The sequence below is a fragment of the Sprattus sprattus genome (genome assembly GCF_963457725.1).
Source record: "Sprattus sprattus genome assembly, chromosome: 13".
Taxonomy (NCBI): Eukaryota; Metazoa; Chordata; class Actinopteri; order Clupeiformes; family Clupeidae; genus Sprattus; species Sprattus sprattus.
The window spans coordinates 7,563,975-7,584,359 of record NC_137911.1 but is presented as its reverse complement, the minus strand read 5'-3'; the positions used below and the strand labels follow the sequence as shown (position 1 = coordinate 7,584,359).

At 38.9% G+C, this 20,385-nt stretch overlaps 2 protein-coding genes across 3 annotated transcripts; both read left to right on the top strand.

Annotated features, from left to right (window-relative positions):
• The first annotated feature begins 371 nt into the window (after positions 1 to 371).
• Positions 372 to 8,404, top strand: LOC308374863 (uncharacterized protein). Of its 2 annotated transcripts, none has more exons than XM_080850818.1 (7): positions 372 to 934; positions 1,735 to 1,773; positions 1,943 to 2,231; positions 2,393 to 3,026; positions 3,333 to 3,423; positions 7,967 to 8,094; positions 8,210 to 8,404. In XM_080850818.1, exons 4-7 carry the CDS (start codon positions 2,898 to 2,900, stop codon positions 8,312 to 8,314), a joined length of 453 nt encoding a protein of 150 aa, XP_080706944.1. In that variant the 5' UTR covers positions 372 to 934; positions 1,735 to 1,773; positions 1,943 to 2,231; positions 2,393 to 2,897; the 3' UTR covers positions 8,315 to 8,404. The 2 variants fall into 2 exon arrangements, with proteins under 2 accessions (XP_080706944.1, XP_080706943.1); XM_080850817.1 differs by having other exon boundaries at positions 3,276 to 3,423.
• A 4,970-nt stretch (positions 8,405 to 13,374) lies between these two features.
• Positions 13,375 to 19,962, top strand: fcf1 (FCF1 rRNA-processing protein; the record flags this gene model as incomplete). Its single annotated transcript, XM_080850525.1, is given in 9 exon segments — positions 13,375 to 13,399; positions 13,402 to 13,445; positions 13,965 to 14,032; positions 16,845 to 16,916; positions 17,020 to 17,168; positions 18,031 to 18,103; positions 18,661 to 18,748; positions 18,841 to 18,935; positions 19,824 to 19,962. Coding segments are annotated over 9 exon segments (663 nt in total). The 3' UTR covers positions 19,873 to 19,962.
• Between the last annotated feature and the right edge of the window lie 423 nt (positions 19,963 to 20,385).

The following is a 20,385-nucleotide window of genomic DNA, read 5'->3' as shown; positions in this document are numbered from 1 at the left end:
CCTCTTGTCTATCAACTCTTGAAGGACATGTTATGACCATTTGACCTTCAGAATTAGAAACAAAAAATAAATAAAAATAATGTTGTTTCATCCCTTGTATGTGTGAGAGTCTTGTATGTTCTGATAAAGTTGAAAGACTAAATGAACGCCTATTTTTAAATCCATGCCTGACTAAAAGCACCAGAGAATCACAAAGATTAGATACAAAGTTAGACATCGTCCATACACACTGTAAAAAAAAAATGTAATAAAACAGAATTTTACTGTTTTTTTTTACAGTTTTTTTCTGTATTTTTAAAATACCATTCATTTTACAAAAAGAAACTGTGATTTTACATGACAAATGTAAAATAACATGAAATCACTGTAAATGTAAAAACACAGAATATTTCTGTTGTTTTACACAGAAAAAACCCATTAGAAATACGTATATTTACTGTTGTAACACGGGTAGATGAAATCAAGCATTCTGATTGGTTGAGAGTGAGTCACTCAAAAATATCGAAACTGAACAAAGATGGCGGCGTGTAGCCTGTTAGTGGGAAATATTTGATGTGAATTAAGCTATCTACACGACTTTTTATACGTCTACATTGACTCGGTTAGTTGTTTATGTGCAACACGGATGGTGCACAGTATTGGTGGTTTTAACTAAGGCTCTCAAATATTATTTTAGGTTGCTGATTTCGCGTAGACCAAAACCTCATTAAGAACCATAGTAGCTTAAGCTAGCTAGCCTCTCTGCTAAAAGTATACCGTTAGCATACAGATTATGCTCTCATACATAGACATATACATGTGTTATGTCTATGCTCTCATACGCCTCCCGCATTGAGGCCGATGTAGGGTCTGCGCGCGCCCAAATAGAACATTCTTGCACTGGTTACCACGGAGTTTCAACACTGACAAGACACACGACAGCAGAAGACTAAAGGTAAATGTCTTTGTACTTTAATTGAGTTCTCAAAAATAAAAAGCTTAATACCCTGGCATTGTATTTGACGATGAAAGGCTCATTGTGTATAGGTTGTCGTGCTGTCATGTTGGTGTGCTGAATGGGGGCCGTAATGTGAGTGTAGCCAACACCATATGAGGCTCTGGCTAACTTTGACTAGCTAGCTTGCACTAACAACCTTCAGTTTGTAGTCGTTAGGTAATGTAAGCCATAGTAGCTAGCTAAGGTAACATGTACAGTTCAAGTTAGCTAGCTAGCCAACCTGGATAATTTAATCTGTAAAATTGGTTGGCATTTTGTATTTGCTATTGAAAACATGCAGAGTGAGAGAAAGTAAAAACCTGGCTAGTAACATATTGCGTTTTCTAATGACGAAGGCTCTTTTAAGCACATATCATAGATACTCTTTTGCCATAGCTTTAAGGCTAGCTATTTAGCATATCGTGTTGGCTAGTTTGCTCCATTTTATATTATAACCATAGAGCAGGGGCAACGCCAGTGGTGTAAATCAGTTTTCCCCAAACCCTTTTCTCTCGAAGCACAATCTATGTATTCTATGGGGAAAAAAGTCTCACGGCACACCAGCATTACATGTTATTGTGTTGTTTGGTTGTGAAATGCCTTTTAAGTTTAGTTTGTTCGAGTTCCCCCCCACAGACAAGGCACAATGGAATCGGGAGCAATTTCCTGTGAACTTGAATGCATAGCTTGAGTATTGGTCATTGTATTGTCTGTTCCTGACCTGTTACATTTTCTTTTTCTGTTCAATTCTACAACAGAGTAACCGGCCTTGAACGGTTCAAATAAAACACAGTTCGGTAAGATTTAATTACTCAAATACGGCACTATCTATCAATCTAATTTTGCTACATGGTTTGATAAGCTAGCAAAACAATGGCAATGGTAGAAGTGGCTGTCTGTTTTTTTTTTTGTTTTTTTTACTGTAGTGAATAATGACTAAAACCTTGTTTTTCTTCTCTTTATCAGCAAATGGAGGCTAGCTTTAAAAAAAATACTGGCATCTATCTACCTAGATGGCAGAGAGATCTGCAAGATAGTTTACCACCTGCGAAGGAATTACTTGATGAATGAAAATCTCAAGATGGCCTACCTTCTGAAGTGTATATATAGATTGATTTCTCATGTATAATGCCGACTTCAATGAGTTTATTGATACAGATCGTAACACAGACATCAACGAACTTGATACATTTCAGTTGTTTTTTTCTGGTCGGGTTCTGAGCTAGCGGATGCAGAAATTCAACTGATATGTCCGGTAAGTCTGTAAGATAAGAAAACTTTGGTTGAATAGTTGTTGCTAATTTTTTAAGTAATTGTGCAGTCCTGTTGAAAATATGTGTTTTAAATGTTTGTTTAGGGATTTTAAACTGCACCAATGGCTCATACATTTTTGTATTGGTTTGTGTTTTTCTCCAGCCTCCTCCCCTGCCAAGACAGACACATTTTCTACCTTCCCATGACAGGCTGGACGACAGTGGATTGGAGTACTCAAAGTACTAATTCAATCAAAAGCTCCAAACATACTCACAGAATATGAGAAATCTGGTACCATATGCACAAAAAACAGGGTGCTACTTGTGAGGGTTGCTGTCAGCAATCTTGAGGAGAGATGAGGATTGTAAGTTGACGACACTGTCAAAGTGTGAGATTCAAAAGTATTGACAGTGGAGTGGAAGTTGTTCTTATATATCTCATACTTAAAATTAATATTTTAGTCAATACATGTGAAGTGTGAGTATAACTGATGGCAATACATGTTTCTAATTGAAGAGTTCAGGTGCAAAAACTTAAAAATTTAGGTATGATATAAAGGGAAATATTCTCAGTGCCTACTATACGATAATCATGCCAGCTGTGTTTTTTCCAATTTACCACAAAAAAGGTCAGGTGGACTTCTGAACTCTTCAATGTGTGTTTAGAAATGGTTTGGTTGATGCTGTCTGTTATTTTCAGTTACCCATCCAGTGATGACAAGGTGCGTCTTGACAAGAATGTTGTCACCACGTTTCCTAAATTGAGTGTCAAAATCCAGGAACACAATGAGGGATATGTAAGTGTTACCTTCCCACCCCACATTTTACTGATGTACCAAATGTTTATTGTTTCAGAAATAAGGGCCATTGTATTTTTGGTATTATTGACTGATGCCTCATGTCCACTCTCTACCTTCAACCCATGAAAAGGAACACTTACCCCCCCCCCCCCCCCCCCCCCCCCCCCCCCCCCAATATCTCAGTAAATATAGCCTGTAAATTCAAATGAATAAATTGGATGGAATATTTATCTTTGTACATCTTAGTTTGACTTCGATAGCCAGTTTGAGGGGAAAGCTGATCTTTTCCTTCGCAAATGGCAGATGAACATCATCCCTAAGCTAATGAAGGTTGCTGCGTTGGAGTTGTCTGAGGATCTGGAAAATCCTTCAACCACCAGGAACAACAGTGATGGTATGTTGGTTCGCATTCAGAAAGATAGGGGGGAAATGCACTTATAACTTTTATGCAATGGATAATAACTGAAGCCAGTTTAATTGTTCAAGATAACTTAAAGTGCATATGACACCTCAATACTATTTTTTTTTAATAAATAGAACGAAGGTGGTATTTCACAATCGATATATATATGTTGAGGAAAAATATACACATTTGACTTGTTAAAATCATCATTTGAATGCAGCGCCACTGAGCTACCGACTTCCCAAGCGACTCACTACCACCCTGCGTTAAAAAACTTAAATTACTTAAACGGAGGTACTCTGTTGCACTTGGTCGCCATTTTTCCTGACAGAAAACACATTTTCTCAGGGAGCCACCGGCTATTTTCTCAGTTGTAAATATGCCTTCACGGTGCGTTGCAGCATATTGCTCGAACGTCAGTTCCCATTCTTTTAGCCTTTTCAAATTTCCAAAAGACGAGGAAGTACGCGAGAAGTGGGTGCAGAATGTGTGTCGCACAAGAGTGCCTTCTCCAGCAAGCTTGAAATGACAACTAAAGTAATTTGCTGTGAAGTAATGCTGGAAGCATTGCTCTCTTTCCATTAAATAGGGAATGTATTTCACGTATTTAGAATGGCTGACCTAACAAACAACAGCTGTGAAAGAGCTACAGTACCTTGCGTAAGTATTCACCCCCTTGGATGTTTTACCCTTTTATGGCTTTTATAAATCAGTCATGGTCAATATAAGTTGGCTTTTTGGACAAAAAAATTCACAAAATAGCTCTCTTTAATGTCAAAGTGAAAATATATTTCTACACAGTCATGTAAATTAAATACAAATATGTAATGAAAATAAGTGATTGCATAAGTATTCACCCCCTTTATCACCCCCTTTATATACAGTGCCACTTGAAAGTATGTGAACCCCTTGAGGACTTAAGCGTTTTCTGTTGTTTTACCATGATTTTTCATTTTTTTATCACCAATTTTCCATAGATGAAATGTCAGGTTTATGTTTATCATTTGCATGTACTTGTTTAGAGGAAATTGTTTGAGAAGCTGAAAAACTACATGAAACATGGAATTAGTCCATTTCAAAAGTAAGTGAACCCCCAGCTGAATTGATAAAGTCAAGCAGGTAACAGATTCAGTGAAACTTATTTGGGTGAATAATTAGTCAATTGAGCAAACCGATCATCTGAGACATCCTTAGGGAAAGGTTATGGCCATACAGATTAAAAGAGAGAGGAAACCAACCGAACTACTGTAGTGCCAAGGTGTACCCACACAGATCAACAATGCAGAGAGGAAACGAGATATCCGAGAACATCAGGAAGAAGGTACTGACAGCCCATCAGTCTTGGGAAAGCTATAAGACCATCTCCAAAAGATTCCAGCTCCATCCATCCATCCAAGACAAATAATTTTGAAATGGAGGGTATTCAACATGACCGCATCTCTGCCTAGAAGTGGACGCCCATCAAGACCATCACCAAGAAGCACCAGAAGAAGAATAAATCAGGTAAAAGTCAACCCACACATCACCTCTAAAGAGTTTCGGACCTCTCTGGCAGCATCTGGGGTAAATGTACATGGGTCTACAATCAGACGAAAATTGTTGGTTTTGATCGTGACAAAATAATTCTATCTCGGACTCATCTGTTTAAAGAAGGGACTTCCAGAAGGCCTTTGGTTTATCCAAGTGCTCTCGGGCAAAGTTGAAACGGGCAGTTTTGTTCTTTCTTGAGAGCAGAGGCTTCCTTCTAGCAACCCGATCATGAATGTCATGTCTATTCAATTTTCGTCTGATTGTAGACCCATGTACATTTACCCCAGATGCTGCCAGAGAGGTCTGAAACTCTTTAGAGGTGATGTGTGGGTTGACTTTTACCTGATTTATTCTTCTTCTGGTGCTTCTTGGTGATGGTCTTGATGGGCGTCCACTTCTAGGCAGAGATGCGGTCATGTTGAATGCCCTCCATTTCTAAATTATTTGTCTTGGATGGATGGATGGAGCTGGAATCTTTTGGAGATGGTCTTGTAGCTTTCCCAAGACTGATGGGCTGTCAGAACCTTCTTCCTGATGTTCTCGGATATCTCGTTTCCTTTCGGCATTGTTGATCTGTGTGGGTACACCTTGGCACTACAGTAGTTTGGTTGGTTTCCTCCCTCTTTTAATCTGTGTTGCCCAAACCTTTCCCTAAGGATGTCTCAGATGATCGGTTTGCTTAATTGACTAATTAAGCACCCAAATAAGTTTCACTGAATCTGTTACCTGCTTGACTTTACAAATTCAGCTGGGGGTTCACTTACTTTTGAAATGGACTAATTCCATGTTTCATGTAGTCTTTTGGCTACTCAAACAATTCCCTCTAAAAAAAGTACATGCAAATGATAAACATAAACCTGACATTCCTTCTATGGAAAATTGGTGATGAAAAAAATGAAAAATCATGGTAAAACAACAGAAAACTCCGAAGTGGTCAAGGGGTTCACATACTTTAAAGTGGCACTGTAGACTGACCTAATTCAACAGAGGTCCAGCCAATTGGTGCTAGAAGTCTCACAATTAGTGATATGGGGATCAGTGTGCAGTAAATGTGTCTCAAGTGATTGTAGTATAACGACACCTGTGTCTGGAAGGTCTATTCACTGGTCAGTATTCAGTAATCAGTATTCCTGGCTACTGTTACAACATGAAGACCACAGATCACCCTAAGAAACTCAGAGAAAAGGTTATTGAAAAGTACAGGTCAGGGGAAGGATACAAAAAAATGTCCAAGGCACTTAACATCCCCTGAAATTCTGTTCAATCCATCATGAAGAAATGGAAGGAATATGGCACATGTGTAAATCTGCCTAGATCAGGCCGTCCTTACAAACTGAGTGACCATGCAAGAAGGAAACTAGTAAGAGAGGCCACCAAGACACCTATGACTACTCTGAAGAAGTTTCAAGCTTCAGCAGCTGGTATGGGAGAGACTCTGCATACCACCACTGTTGCCTTGGTTCTTCACCAATCAAAGCTTCATTGAAGAGAGCCACTGTTGAAAAAATGCTCCACTTTGGTCTCATCAAACCACAGAACCTTCTTCCACTTGACCATGGAGACTTCCACATGCCTTTTGGCGAACTGTAGTCGATCCTTTTTTTCAACAGTGGCTCTCTTCCATAAAGCTTAGATTGGTGAAGAACCAAGGCAACAGTGGTGGTATGCAGAGTTTCTCCAATCTCAACTGCTGAAGCTTGAAACTTCTTCAGAGTAGTCATAGGTCTATTGGTGGCCTATCTTACTAGTCTCCTTCTTGAACGGCCCCTCAGTTTGTGAGGACGGCCTGATCTAGGCAGATTTACACATGTGCCACAATCCATCCATTTCTTGATGATGGATTTAACAGAATTCCAGGGGATGTTTAGTGCCTTGGACATTTTTTTGTATCCTTCCCCTGACTTATACTTTTCAACAACCTTTTCTCTGAGTTGCTTAGAGTGATCTTGGGTCTTAATGGTTTAACAATAGCCAGTAATACTGATTACTGAATACTGACCAGTGAATGGACCTTCCAGACACAGGTGTCGTTATACTACAATCACTTGAGACACATTCACTGCACACTGACCCCCATTACACAAATTGTGAGACTTCTAGCACCAATTGGCTGGACCTCTGTTGAAATAGGTCAGTCTATACAAAGGGGGTGATAAAGGGGGTGAATACTTATGCAAGCACTTATTTTCATTACATATTTGTATTTAATTTACATAACTGTGTAGAAATATATTTTCACTTTGACATTAAAGAGAGCTATTTTGTGAATTTTTTTGTCCAAAAAGCAAACTTATATTGACCATGACTGATTTATAAAAGCCATAAAAGGGTAAAACATCCAAGGGGGTGAATACTTACGCAAGGTACTGTAAGAGACTGGAGGCAAACGGTACATCTGCCTCAATGAGGGGGGCGTTATACTTATTAGCAGCGAGGCTAGCTAACTTCTATGTCATCACTGTCAGAACTCGGCTCTTCTGCTGGCTCGTCTTCCAGATACGGCTCAATGCTCACAATCACCTTTACAAACTGATCCGGATCGAAGTCTTCCTCAATCTCATCTCTGCTTGAGTCTGTTGCAGAAAATTGCTCAAAATTGCTGAATTCTTCAACCTCCATCGCTAGTTGTGTGGCGTGGGAACGAATGAGGTCTACTGCCAGGTGACCCTGTGATGTCAGTGGTGGTAGACTTCATTCGTTCCCACACCACACAGCTATCGATGGAGGGTGAAGAATTCAGCAATTTTGAGCAATTTTCTGCCACAGACTTCAGGTTTCAGGTAAGCCGGCACTGCTTGCCGAAGAGCGTCGCGAAAACCACACTTTGAAATCGTGTACAAACCTAATTTTTCAATCATCGGGTTTACACATGACTTCAAAGTACTATGTTTTATGTATAGTCTTGATAATTATATGCCGTTTACCTTTTTTTTTTAGGTGTCATATGCACTTTAACCTTGTGTTATGGTAGATATCTAATTTGGATTCTAATATTTTCATGTAGACATGCTTTGCTTCAAAGCACTTCAGATGCTCATACACCTTCTTCCACCAATGCCATCAGGACGAGGGGCTGGATGGAGTCGCTGCAGTGTTAAATCAGCCATTTCCTACCTCATGGACTTTGTGCAAGTATGTTTGTGTCTTATGACTTATTGGTTGCATCACTGAACCTCCTGATGTTGTGTTGTGGTCTCCTCCCCATGCTGGTTTAATAATGTAGTAATTCAAACGTTTTGTGTTACAGCCTAGAACGAGCATTTCATCATTGCTTGAGAATCCTGATTCATCGAGAGGCCACCAGCCTAGCATTGTGTGCATTGGACACCCAAGCGGAGCTGCCCAGCAGTAGCTGATCGTCGCAAGAAGTGACAAGATTGCTATGCCACTTGGAGATGAAGGGCTGATGTATTGGGCCTTATTGAAAAAAAAAACATTTACATTTGCAGTCGAGTTGGAAATTATATTAGAAGATATCAAGAGTCTGTGGATTTTTGTTTAGTTTTTTTTTTTTACTTTTTTTCTTTCATTTCCAATTCAGTTGAATTTGTTTTTGTTTGTTTCAGAACCAGTTGCTGTATGGTTACCTGTTAGTTTTTTTTTTATATATATACAGAATAAAAATACAGAGAATGGGAAATTGTAGTTGTTCTCAGCTTAGTCTTGTTCAAACACAATTCATTTAAGCCCCTTTTCCGACTGGCCAAAAACTGGTTTAAACCATTTAAAATTAAAATAATTATTGTGTTATTAGGTGAGTATAGTTTTTTTAAGTTGAAAGTGCTTTAAATATTCATTTTTTTTAACTAGTTTTTAAAGATTAATCAAATTATTGTTGTATACTATTATATTACATCTCATAAAAAATTATATACAGGATTTTTAAACAAATAATGCCATTAAAACCAACTAATAACAGCACATTTCTGTAAATGTAAGCATTATTACCCGTATAACAATGTTAATCTACCATCTTCATGGGTAATTTAATTTAACAGCACATTTCTGTAATTATGAGACCAATAAATGGATTTAGTGTGTGAACAAGTGATAGAGAGAGGCATATTCTCAAAGGCTGAAAGATCAGGTAAGTGACTATACACTAAAAATTATAATAAACGGTAATTTTCTGGCAGCTGGGGCGCCAGAAAAAATACCGTAAAATAACATTAAATTACAACATTTTCACATTTTAAAACAATTAAATGACCTAGAAAAATGGAAAATAAATGTTGTATTACGAATAATGTTCGTAATACAACGTTTATTTACCGTTTTTCTAGGTCATTTAATTGTTTTAAAATGTGAAAATGTTGTTATTTAATGTTAAAAAACCTGAAAATAAGGGAAAATCTTGGTAAAATTACAACTAAAACCTGTATTTTAATTACGGGAAATAACCGTATTTTTACGGTACAGTAATTTTCTGTTATTTTACGGTATTTTTCTGGCACCCCAGCTGCCGGAAAAAAACCGTTTTTTTACGGTACAGTAATTTTCTGTTATTTTACGGTATTTTTCTGGCACCCCAGCTGCCGGAAAAAAACCGTTTTTTTACGATTTTTTTTTTTACAGTGCAGAGTAGTTTTGGTGTCTGTGAGCAACTTAGGTTTGGTAAACTTGGTTTGTGTTTGAACGCTTTTATACGTATTAATAAATATGAATGAACGTTATAATATTTCACAAAATGTACAGCAAAATGTTTGAGTTAGGATGGTAAAATGATCGGCTTCATTTAACTCTTTCAGCCCCAAGCTGCCCCTTAGGGTTGGTGGTATATTTTGCTTTACAGGTCCAAAAGCATCACAGAAAGTGCTAAAGGGGCTTCTGTCAGGAAAGCACAATTTTACTTGATGTCACAAATGAATGTGAATGAATTTGGCTGGTCAACGAACCCTGTGTTGTTTACAACACCTCATGTGCTAAAAATGCACACTATTACAGAAAAAAGTGAACTTAGTAATGCATGCCAGGCCATCACTAGAACACATTACAGATTTAATATATCAGACAATTGCAATTGCTTTTACCAATTTCCTCTTCTATCACGAGTTTCTACATGTCAGACTCCTTCACTTGTCTTTTCAATCAATCATATCCTCTTTCTCAATTTCTTCAGAAAAAACTGCAGTATTCACGAGTTCAATGCCTGAATGATTCGTCTTCAAGGTCTTCCCATGGCTACCTTAACTTGCTCTTTTTGATGCAGATGTCCAGGGCTTTTCTCAGGTCCTCCACTCTCACTCAAACTTATCTTCTATTCCCACCTCCCCACTGTTGTACCATGGTTCCTCAGGACTCTCTTAATGCTTGCACCATTCACTGCCTGTGCAAAGGTTGGCCTCATCCCAGACATCATGGTTTCTCTGCAAAGAACAAAACAACTAATGAAAAAATACCATAAGGGATTTTCTGATAGTGTGATGTTGATCAGTCCTTGTAATGGTGAGCTAAAGCAACAGTCACCAGAAATATTCAGTCAGTCAGTGTTTTCATCTAACAGAAATATAGTTCTGCATCAGTCACAATCAATTTGTAGACCTTTTGTAACTTTTAATCTTATCATTATCTTTCTCGCAATTCTTTCTTTATTAGCTTATTCATGAAACCTTGAAGCTTTCCAGCCAAATGTGTTTAAAAGTGGTTAATTTCTCGAGGCTTTGAAAGCACGCTACTGACACCTGCTGGAAAAAAGTATGGTGAAAACGTTTTTTATTTCATTACAAGATTTTTTGCTCAATGTAATTACCTCCAGCAAGGAGGAAATGCGATCGGGTCCGTTAATTTATTTGTCCGTCTGTTTGTCTGTTTGTCTGTTTGTCTGTCTGTGGGCAAGATTTCTCAGAAACTACTGGGCGGATCTTTCTGAAATTTTTTGGATCCGGATTTGTGTACCTTCTTGCTGGAGGTCAGAAATCTCGGATTGCTCTTGTTCCATAATGAAATTGAAACCGTTCATTTGATCTAGCCATCAGCCTAGATTCCAAACTGATATAATTATTTTCGAAACACTGTTATTGACTTGTATTAATCAAGTGCCTTGTATTAATAATTACCTTGTATGAATCATGTGCTTATGTAAGCAGGAACATGGCTTTTCTGTGTTTCTGTGTGTGTTTAACTTAGATTATTAGGTGCTGACACCACTTAGTCTGCATATGTGTAAGAGTTATATACTTAAGAGAAGGAACCTTTTGTCTGTGTTTGGGTGAGCTTAGAGGTGATAAGAAGGGTTGAACTGTGCTTATTCGACTCTGTGTAAAACTGACATCCTTGCATGACAGGAAGTCCATGGCTACACAAACAAAATCTTTGACAGTTACAAACACTTGAATGAGACACAGATTTTCCAGAGGGATGAAAAAAATATATCATGTACAGTAAGTGCAAACATATTACAAAGCATGCACATACACATGTACAGCAGACCCACTACAGACCACTGAGGACAGATACAGAGAATGATAGGCGAGATTAAATAGGTATGTCTTAAGTGCACGTTTAAAGGTTTACACCGTTTCAGCCATTCTTAGTTCGTCTGGCAGAGTAGTCCAAAGGCTGGGAGCATAGAAGCTGAAAGCTGCCTCTCCATGTCTCTTTGTCCTGCCCTTTGGAACAATACAGAGTTCAGTGCCAGTAGACCTCAGGGATATAGTGGGTGTGTATCTTGAGAGCATGTCTGGCATATATTCAGGTGCATGACTATGAAGTGATTTATAGATAAATAATTCCCAGGGTGAGTTAATCTGGCTATTTGGATAGAGCTGTGATGTTCCCCCTCGCAGCTCATGCTTCATTTTCAGGGAACACGCTATCCAGTCTCACTCATGCTTGCCATGTCATATATAAATATTTATAAATGTGATGCAGTATTATTATTATTAGTATTATACTCATCTCATGCATGTGTCAAACCTATGTGTGACAATAATTGAATCCAGGAACATGGCTTCAGCATTCTAAGGTATAAATAGGAGGGTTTCTACTAGGAAAGAGATTGTTTGGGAAACACTTGCAGAAAAAAGAAACTCATTGAGAAAGGTATAGCTTTCAAGTTATTGTAGACATAACTGGTTATATGAGAATTTCAGTCCGTTTCTTGATTCTTTACGTGCATTCTATTCAAGAGGTTACCTATTATAAAGACATAGGGACAAAACGCTATTAATCAAACCACAGGTAAAGAAATCTTATTTACATGATCATAGAATATACTCTGGTGGTAATGTTATGATGCAGGGCATGGTCATGTCTAGACAAAGAATAGTATCATACATGGAGCAATTGATGCATTTGACTAATTATTTACTTTTAAGCTGCCACTAACAACTGCCATAACCTCCTGTCTGCTGTGGGCCAGTTTTCGACAGATTCCACATCCTTTTTTTTTTTTTTTTTTTACATGTATGATCAAATGATTTGCAAATGATTTGTTAGCAGTAATTATTCATAATTAGCCTATGTATCAGCTCAGCTCATATATTTCAAAATAAAATGGCATATTTCGTAATTTCTTAATTTAGTTAGGCTATATAAATATTTAATTATATTCATCTATTAATTAATTTGTTTCAAGTACTTACGGTTTCTTCTGCCCTCCTCATAAATCAGTCATGAGCAGCACGGAATGAAAAGAAAATATAGCTGCAAGCAGCGATGGCGGTTTACTCCTCCAAACATTGCGAACCAGGGAAAAATTTAATTTTGTGACAATTTGTCACTGTATAGAAAAATCCATTCTGCAGACTTGCCAATGGGATATTAAATTTCATATCCAACATTTACAATGCTTTTGCCTTGAAGTTTAGACTGAGTGGAGGTTGTGTGTGTGCGCTTACCCTGTGTGTCTGTGAGAATGTATGTGTGTGACACCAAGCTGTGTGTCTGAGAGAATGTGTGTGCGTAAAATCAAGCCTGCGCGTGTGTGAAGACAGAGACTGAGTGTGTGAGACACGCGCGGAGGAGCAAAGTAGCAGAGAGAGAGACCTTCTATACTGAAAATCACCCTAGAAATTAGCCAAGCATGCATGTTTCAAATATTCACCAAAAATCCACTTTTCATCTTACAGTCAACTTTTTTTCAGATTTGTGTAGGCTACCTCATTTTTGAAAATCGGTCATACGGTTCAAAAGTTGCGTGTGTTACAAAAGTCCAACTTTGACCTGTTGGTGGCGCTAGAGTGGTGTAATGACAGCCATGAAACTTGGTGTGAATGAAGAAGGGACTGTCCTTAATGAGTGTGCCAAATTTCACAAAAATTTCAGTCTCTTCTTTATTCACACCAAGTTTCATGTCTCTCATTAGACCGGAGGAACCGGAGGAAACCTAATAATGAAAATGCACACTTTCTCCGTACTCCAGACCAGTTCGTGGCAGTAATGCTGTTTGCTAAAAAGAACTGTCGTTTGTTGATGACGTATGAGGAAGTCGATCCACACTTATCAGGGGCTGTACACGAGGACGCAGACTCATCAACAGAATGGTGATTGTTTTTCTTTCTTAATCGTTGTAACAATTTCTGAAATATGCCGCGTTTATTGTAGATATTACAATGACCTCGACTATGTCTGGCTAGACAGACTTTAAGCTACTGACTAAAATAATCGTTCCCGGCTATTAGAACTTGACTAGTGATAACTTTTTTTTTTACCAAAGCTAGTTATGTCCCCTAGTAACAGTCCATGGATATTTAGGGTCAACATCCAATCAATTTACAACCCTCCATTCCTTGCGTCTGAAGCAATGTATAGTTTGTCTCTGGAACAGTATACAGTGTGGACGCAGATGCTTAGTTTGTTTCCACTCGTATGTATTTGAGTCAGGAGTGTTCGAGTCACACACAGACAGCTATGGGAAGCGAATCGCTGAATTTGACAAAGGTGTATTGGATTACAATGGCGGACAACAACGTTACTTTGTGATGTATTGATTGTTGTCCTACTGCATTTATGTGATGACCTCTGTAAGTGGACAACTCTGACAGAACTCACTCCTTATATAGGGTAAGCAGAAGAAGACTAAGAAGTTTGCCACAATGAAGAGAATGATCAGTCTAAAAGATTCACGATTGTAAGTATAATGGTACTTACGTCCTAATATACTGGATAAAGGTCACGATAACAGTTTGCCTATGCATCGTTTATGTCACATTGACCACATTAAGGCCACTCCTTTTCTGCTTCTACTTTCTCCTTCTGAACCAAATACAAGGGACGGACCAAGGATTATTTCACCAAGGTTTAACCCATGTGCTGTTAATTTAGACAAACACCGTTAAAGAAGCAACAAGGAGTTCTGTTCCAAAACTAGCAAGCTAACTACCTAAAAGCCATGCAAACAACCTTGCAAACACCACCAACCACTGATAGAAGCTTGCCAACACACTAACTAGTGTCTTCTGGCTGTAATGTTTTGAAAGAGGGGGGGGGGGGGGTACACAGAACCGGTACACAGAACTATAGGGCATATCCTGGATGGTACGAGTTAAATGAGGCCCTGTGGATCCAAAACTCTATGTTGATAATTCATAATAGTCAAAGTCAAAGTAGCTTTATTGTCAACTACTTCACATGTGAACATACAAAGCAGTCGAAAGAACGTTTCCCATTCTCCCCACAGTGAAACATATAAAGTGCACAGGCACAACAGATAAACATTTCTTAGAGCTAAGTAGTATACAGTATACAGACAAGACATTACATAACTTAACATAACATATAACTAAATAGAACATACAGGTAAACGTACAGCAGCATCGGTTTTATTACTTAAAGGTGCATTAAGAATTAATAGCTATTCGCTAAAGGTATGCTAGCAGCTAAAACTAACGAAATCTCTTGAAATGTGCTGACTTTGACATTATGACGAACTAATTACTCAACGACTGTCCTTACACAGTCAAACATCAATCATGTGCAACACAAGACTAAGCAAGACGGCAAATAAGCTACTTACTAGATCGGCAGAAGGTAATCAAAGTCAGGTCGGCGGGCATCGGCAGGCAAAACTACAGAAGGCAGTTATATGCCTATCGACCCTGCTATGCCATTGGCACGGACGCAATTCTCCATATTAAAAGTCATTGTAGCGCCCCAATTTTTTTTAAGCTGTTATTTTAAGGTTAAACTGCTTATCCTAACCCTAATCCTGAAGCATAATTGTTGCATATTGCGCCTTTAAAAGTGAGGTTTTGTTAGTGCAAAAAAAGGCAATTGGTAATGGCAGCTGTATGATGTGTTGTGCATTAGCAGTGCAAGTTAAAAGAGGTAAAAGTGATAAGTGATAAAGTGCAGAGACAGTTTGTTTCAGAGTCCTGAGTGATTTTTGGAGGGGGGGGGGGGGGGGGGGGGTTAGCCTGTTGTCAGACTGTCGGATATGGCTGGGGGGAGTGAGTGGAGAGAATTTAGCTTCCTGACAGTTTGGTGGATGAAGCTATTGCTGAGTCTGGTGGTGCGGCAACGGAGGGTCCTATACCTTCTTTCAGAGGGTAGGAGGCTGAAAAGGCTGTGTACGGGGTGGCTGGTGTCCTTCACAATCGAGGTGGCTTTCCGGGTGAGGCGGGTGGTGTATATGTTTTGCAAGGAAGGGAGTGGGGCACCAATGATCCTAGCAGCTGTGTTCACCACGCGTTGCAGTGCTTTTCTGCTGTGTTCAGGGCAGCTACTGCCCCACACAGTGATGCAGCTTGACAGGATGCTTTCAATGGTGCCCCTGTAGAATGTGTTCAGGATGGGAGTGGGAGCTTTTGCTTTCTTGAGCTTGCGGAGGAAGTAAAGGCGCCGCTGGGCTTTCTTCGCCAGTGATGCAGAGTTGGTGGCCCAGGAGAGGTCCTCACTGATGTGTACCCCCAGGAATTTGGTGCTGCTCACTCGCTCCACAGCAGCACCATCGATGATCAGTGGTGGGTGTTCAGTGTGTCTTCTCCTGAAGTCAACCACAATCTCCTTTGTTTTGCTGACATTCAGCAGGAGGTTGTTGTCTCTGCACCACGTGGTCAAGAGGTTGACCTCCTTCCTGTAGTAGGTCTCATCGTTCTTGGTGATGAAACCCACCAGAGTAGTGTCGTCCGCAAACTTTACCATGTGATTGGTGCTGTAGGTAGGTTTGCAGTCGTGAGTCAGCAGGGTGAAGAGCAGGGGACTGAGCACACAGCCTTGTGGGGCCCCTGTGCTCAGTGTGATGCTGCTCGAGATGTTGTTGCCGACTCGTACTGCTTGTGGCCGCTCGCTGAGGAAGTCCAACACCCAATTGCAAAGGGAGGTGTTGAGCCCAAGCTGGTCCAGTTTACAGATGAGTTGTTGTGGGATTATGGTATTAAAAGCTGAACTGAAGTCTATGAAAAGCATTCTCACATGTGAGTATGCTTTTACCAGGTGGGTGAGGGCTGGGTGGAGAGCAGAGCAGATTGCGTCCTCTGTGGAACGTTTGGCCCGGTATGCAAACTGAAAGGGGTCCAGGGTGGGGGGGAGGATGGACTTGATGTGTGACATGACTAGCCGTTCAAAGCACTTCATTATGATGGGGGTAAGTGCCACAGGGCGATAGTCATACTTTGTGTAAATAGTTATACTTTGTGAAAATGGTGTTTCCATTTTTTCCGCTCGCAATTTCAAATTGTGAATTAAGCATTTTCAATTACCTTCATTTACCTTCATGAATTTACCCCACTGTTGAAAAATATGTGAATGATGGCGACAACTTGACAGTGCTGACTGGTTACTAATTGAAATTCCTTGTCTTGTTCAGTGGACCAGCTTGTTTCATTACTGGGCAAACTGGAGTAGCTGAATTGCTTGATATGGTCATTAATGTCTTTATATCTTCAGAATAACTTTAGATGTCTGACTCATGTCAAAGTATAATTGTTTTCCCTTTTACACAGAAAAGAAAAGGATCAATCGAAAAAGACTGTGAAAAAGAAGGAGGACCCCTCAGAAATGAAAGAAAAGGAGGTGTAAGTTATTCATACAAACATTTAATGGTATCTGTAGATATGAATTAGGTAAATGCAAGAGGAAGAAAAATAGTAAATCCATGATTCAATTTTTTTCCTCCAGGCCAAAGTATCCATCCTGTCTCTTCTTCCAGTACAACACACAACTGGGTCCCCCATATCACATTCTTGTGGATACCAACTTTATTAACTTTTCCATCAAGGGCAAATTGGATGTAGTGCAATCAATGATGGATTGTCTATATGCAAAGTGTAAGTACCGGAGTCTAAACCCAGTATGTTTTTGACAAAATGCTCAAAATCCTCCATTTGACGGCCTAAAGGGGTTACCTGTTAAATAGTAGGCACACTTTATACTAACTCAGTTCCCTACAGTCATCGACTATTCAAATCATATCCAAAAGCCAAGAGCTTATTGGAAGTCATTGTAGTGAGACCTCTAGGGGCAGATTTATTAAGATTTATTGATTTTATTGATGAACAAATCACATGCTTAAGAACTCAGTTGCAACTGCATTCATTTGAATAAGGGTGGCTCTGTTTACAGTATTTTTGTGCAGGAGTTTGTTTTGTTTGGAACAGTGGAGCAAAAGCCATTAAAGGACTATGAGTAAATCCAACATCATGTGATCTATTGTCAGGTTAATACATCTCATTTAGTTTATGACTCACCCACCCTTTTTGTTTTTAGATGAACATTTATAAATTCATAAAGGAATATGCAAATACATACCAAAATGTTAGTCTTGTTATAGGTTTAAGAGCTCTGTTGTGACCCATTTATGAAATTGCGACACTTTTTAAGGCCGAAATGGTTTTGTGGTGGTTTTGAAACGGTGACCTACTTCCTTTCATGCATCTGTGAGATTATGTTTCAGGCTAACATTCTTTTTGGGTTTATTTACTTCTTAAAACCTAATCGTATCTAAATTCACAATCTTATAATAGAAAAGAATTAACTGTATATCCACATTCCCTTGCTCAGAGTGTGCAGAGAGAATGTGTGTGTGTTTGTAATAGTAATGCTAGTCAATGCTATCTCCATTATAGTTGTATAAATACTCAAGTGTGTTTTGTGAACTTATCTGTGCTTTGCTATATACTTGTTTTCCAGGTATTCCTTGCATCACAGACTGTGTTTTAGCTGAACTGGAAAAGCTGGGCATGAAGTATAGAGTGGCACTGAGGTACAGGACTTCCTACATTTACACTTAAACTAGGCCTACATAAAAAGGTTCATTAGAAGCTTAGTCCTATTCCACTTAGTTATATTCTCATTGTTTGAACATTTCTCATATGATGCGCCCTTTGCTTCCAGACATAGTGAATCTTTTGACTTAAATATTTAATTTTTAAATGAAAGAATATGAAGCTATTTTTGCTTTTGTACTCTGACTAGTCAAAACCAGTGTGTAATGTTTTTATTTTTATTTTATGTTTCTCAATGCACCCTAAGTATTAACTGCAGGGCTGCATACATTTTACAAAATCAGTGTAAAAGATGACAAACGTGAGTTTTTTGCCAAAATGAAAGAAAATTGCAGTCGGAAATCCTTGGAGGGACTGACGATAATATGACATTAAGTGGGCAAGGCTGTCTCAGCTAACTGGCTACCTTTTAAATATTCTCTTGTCAACAACTGGTTCAATGCTGAATGTTGTTTGGCAATATAATCTCAATGCAAGCCAAGTTTAAGCTTATTAGATTGTAACTAATTTGGATTGAATGACATTTTCTCTATAGAATTGCCAAGGACCCACGCTTCGAGCGCTTGCCATGCTCACACAAAGGAACATATGCTGACGACTGCTTAGTCCAGAGGGTGTTACAGGTAATGTGGATTCCTTAATGTGGAGCTCATTCACTTCTCATGTGTTATGATGCATTGAAAGACTCTCATTTGTGTACATATTTTTTCACTAGCACAAATGTTACATTGTGGCAACAGTGGACAGAGACCTGAAAAGAAGGCTCCGTAAGATACCTGGCGTGCCAATCATGTATATCTCCAATCACAGGTCAGTGTTCAGTTTTGCCTTGTGTAAAAAAAAAAAAAAAGCAATGCATGATTTTAACCAGCCTTTTGGGAAACTACTGTGCTAACTGGTTGGGGCTTACCTCCTGGAAGCACTGGAACAGGTGAGGGGGTAGGAGTTGAAAACCTCTCTGACTTAGCCCTAATTCTGGGAGCTAAATGCAGACCACAGTCTGGGAAAGCAGTCCTTTCTCATGCTGTGGTTTGCATGTGGATACATCCAAAAACCATACAATAGGCTAGCCTGTACTATATTGTATCATCATGTATGCAATTACAACTGTCAAACTAACCTTCTCAGTAACCATAGACATGAAAAGAAACAAAAAAAATTAGACTTTACATTAAAAAAATGTTGGAAGCAGTGGAGGACCGTTGGTTTTACTTTTGGACAATAAATGACGAGTTATGCAAAGTATGAACTGTTTTTATTCAGAGGGAAATTTTTTAAAGTGCTTGCAAAGCAGTACATTGTTTTTCCTCTCACCTTCTTTGTCTCAACTGCCCTACACAGCTTTTCTGTTCTCTACCTCCCCCTCTCCCTCTCTGCACAAGCATTCAATATCTTGCTACACAGTGTACTGCAGCCAGCCAGCAGGGGTGTTGAAGTTGTGGTTGCCTCACATTTTAGAGACGGTACACAATAAACTGTTATTTACAGTCATTGTCCATAATGAACCAATAACGACTGCCGGTTTACCACAACATACGCAGGGGTATTTGAAATTGAAACAAAACTTGTTCTCTGCATAGTTTTTAGCAGTTGAGGAAAGTTCAAATGACAACTGTACATGATTTGAATTATTTTAAGATTGTTACTAATTAATAAATGCAATTATTAAATCGCCACTTCTCCCCATCTCCTTCTAAGGTACAACATAGAACGAATGCCAGATGATTATGGAGCACCAAGGACCTAAATTACTTGGAAACCATGCTAACCTGTCTTATTTTGAACTGTTTACACACCAAGTTCATTGTTGCAATGTTTTTTTCAAATTCAATTTCAGTGCAAAGGAATTATTGTAAATTAACAAAGATAATTGTTTTTTGTTGTGTTTGTTTGAAATAAAAAACATAAATGTACATGTGTGGTGGTATTTGAAATGACTTGCCTGTACAATGCCTGTACATACACCATAGAACCATAAAGGTGTTGATAGAACCCTTCTTTTAGCAGAGTATAGCTGATTTAGTAAGATTTCTGACAATGGAATTGAAGCACCTGTGCTAACAAGTTCACCGCATAATTTACAGAAAAAATAGTGTGATGGACTTCTCTCTACAGACCAGCTTTTTAAACGGGTTATCAGCTACATTCAATCACCCAAAAAACGTTATTTGTCTAGTAACAAAGAAAACCAACACTGTCTACCTTGAGCTGAGACACCCCCATGTGTGTTGCTGTCGGCACTAGACATTTTTGTTTATGT

Excerpts from the sequence above, each read along its gene's own strand:
- LOC308374863 (XM_080850817.1), top strand. The coding sequence starts at position 2,898 with ATGGTTTGGTTGATGCTGTCTGTTATTTTCAGTTACCCATCCAGTGAT. Across the intron at positions 3,027-3,275 it reads AGGAACACAATGAGGGATAT|TTTGACTTCGATAGCCAGTT; the intron begins GTAAGTGTTACC and ends TGTACATCTTAG. Across the intron at positions 3,424-7,966 it reads CACCAGGAACAACAGTGATG|ACATGCTTTGCTTCAAAGCA; the intron begins GTATGTTGGTTC and ends ATTTTCATGTAG.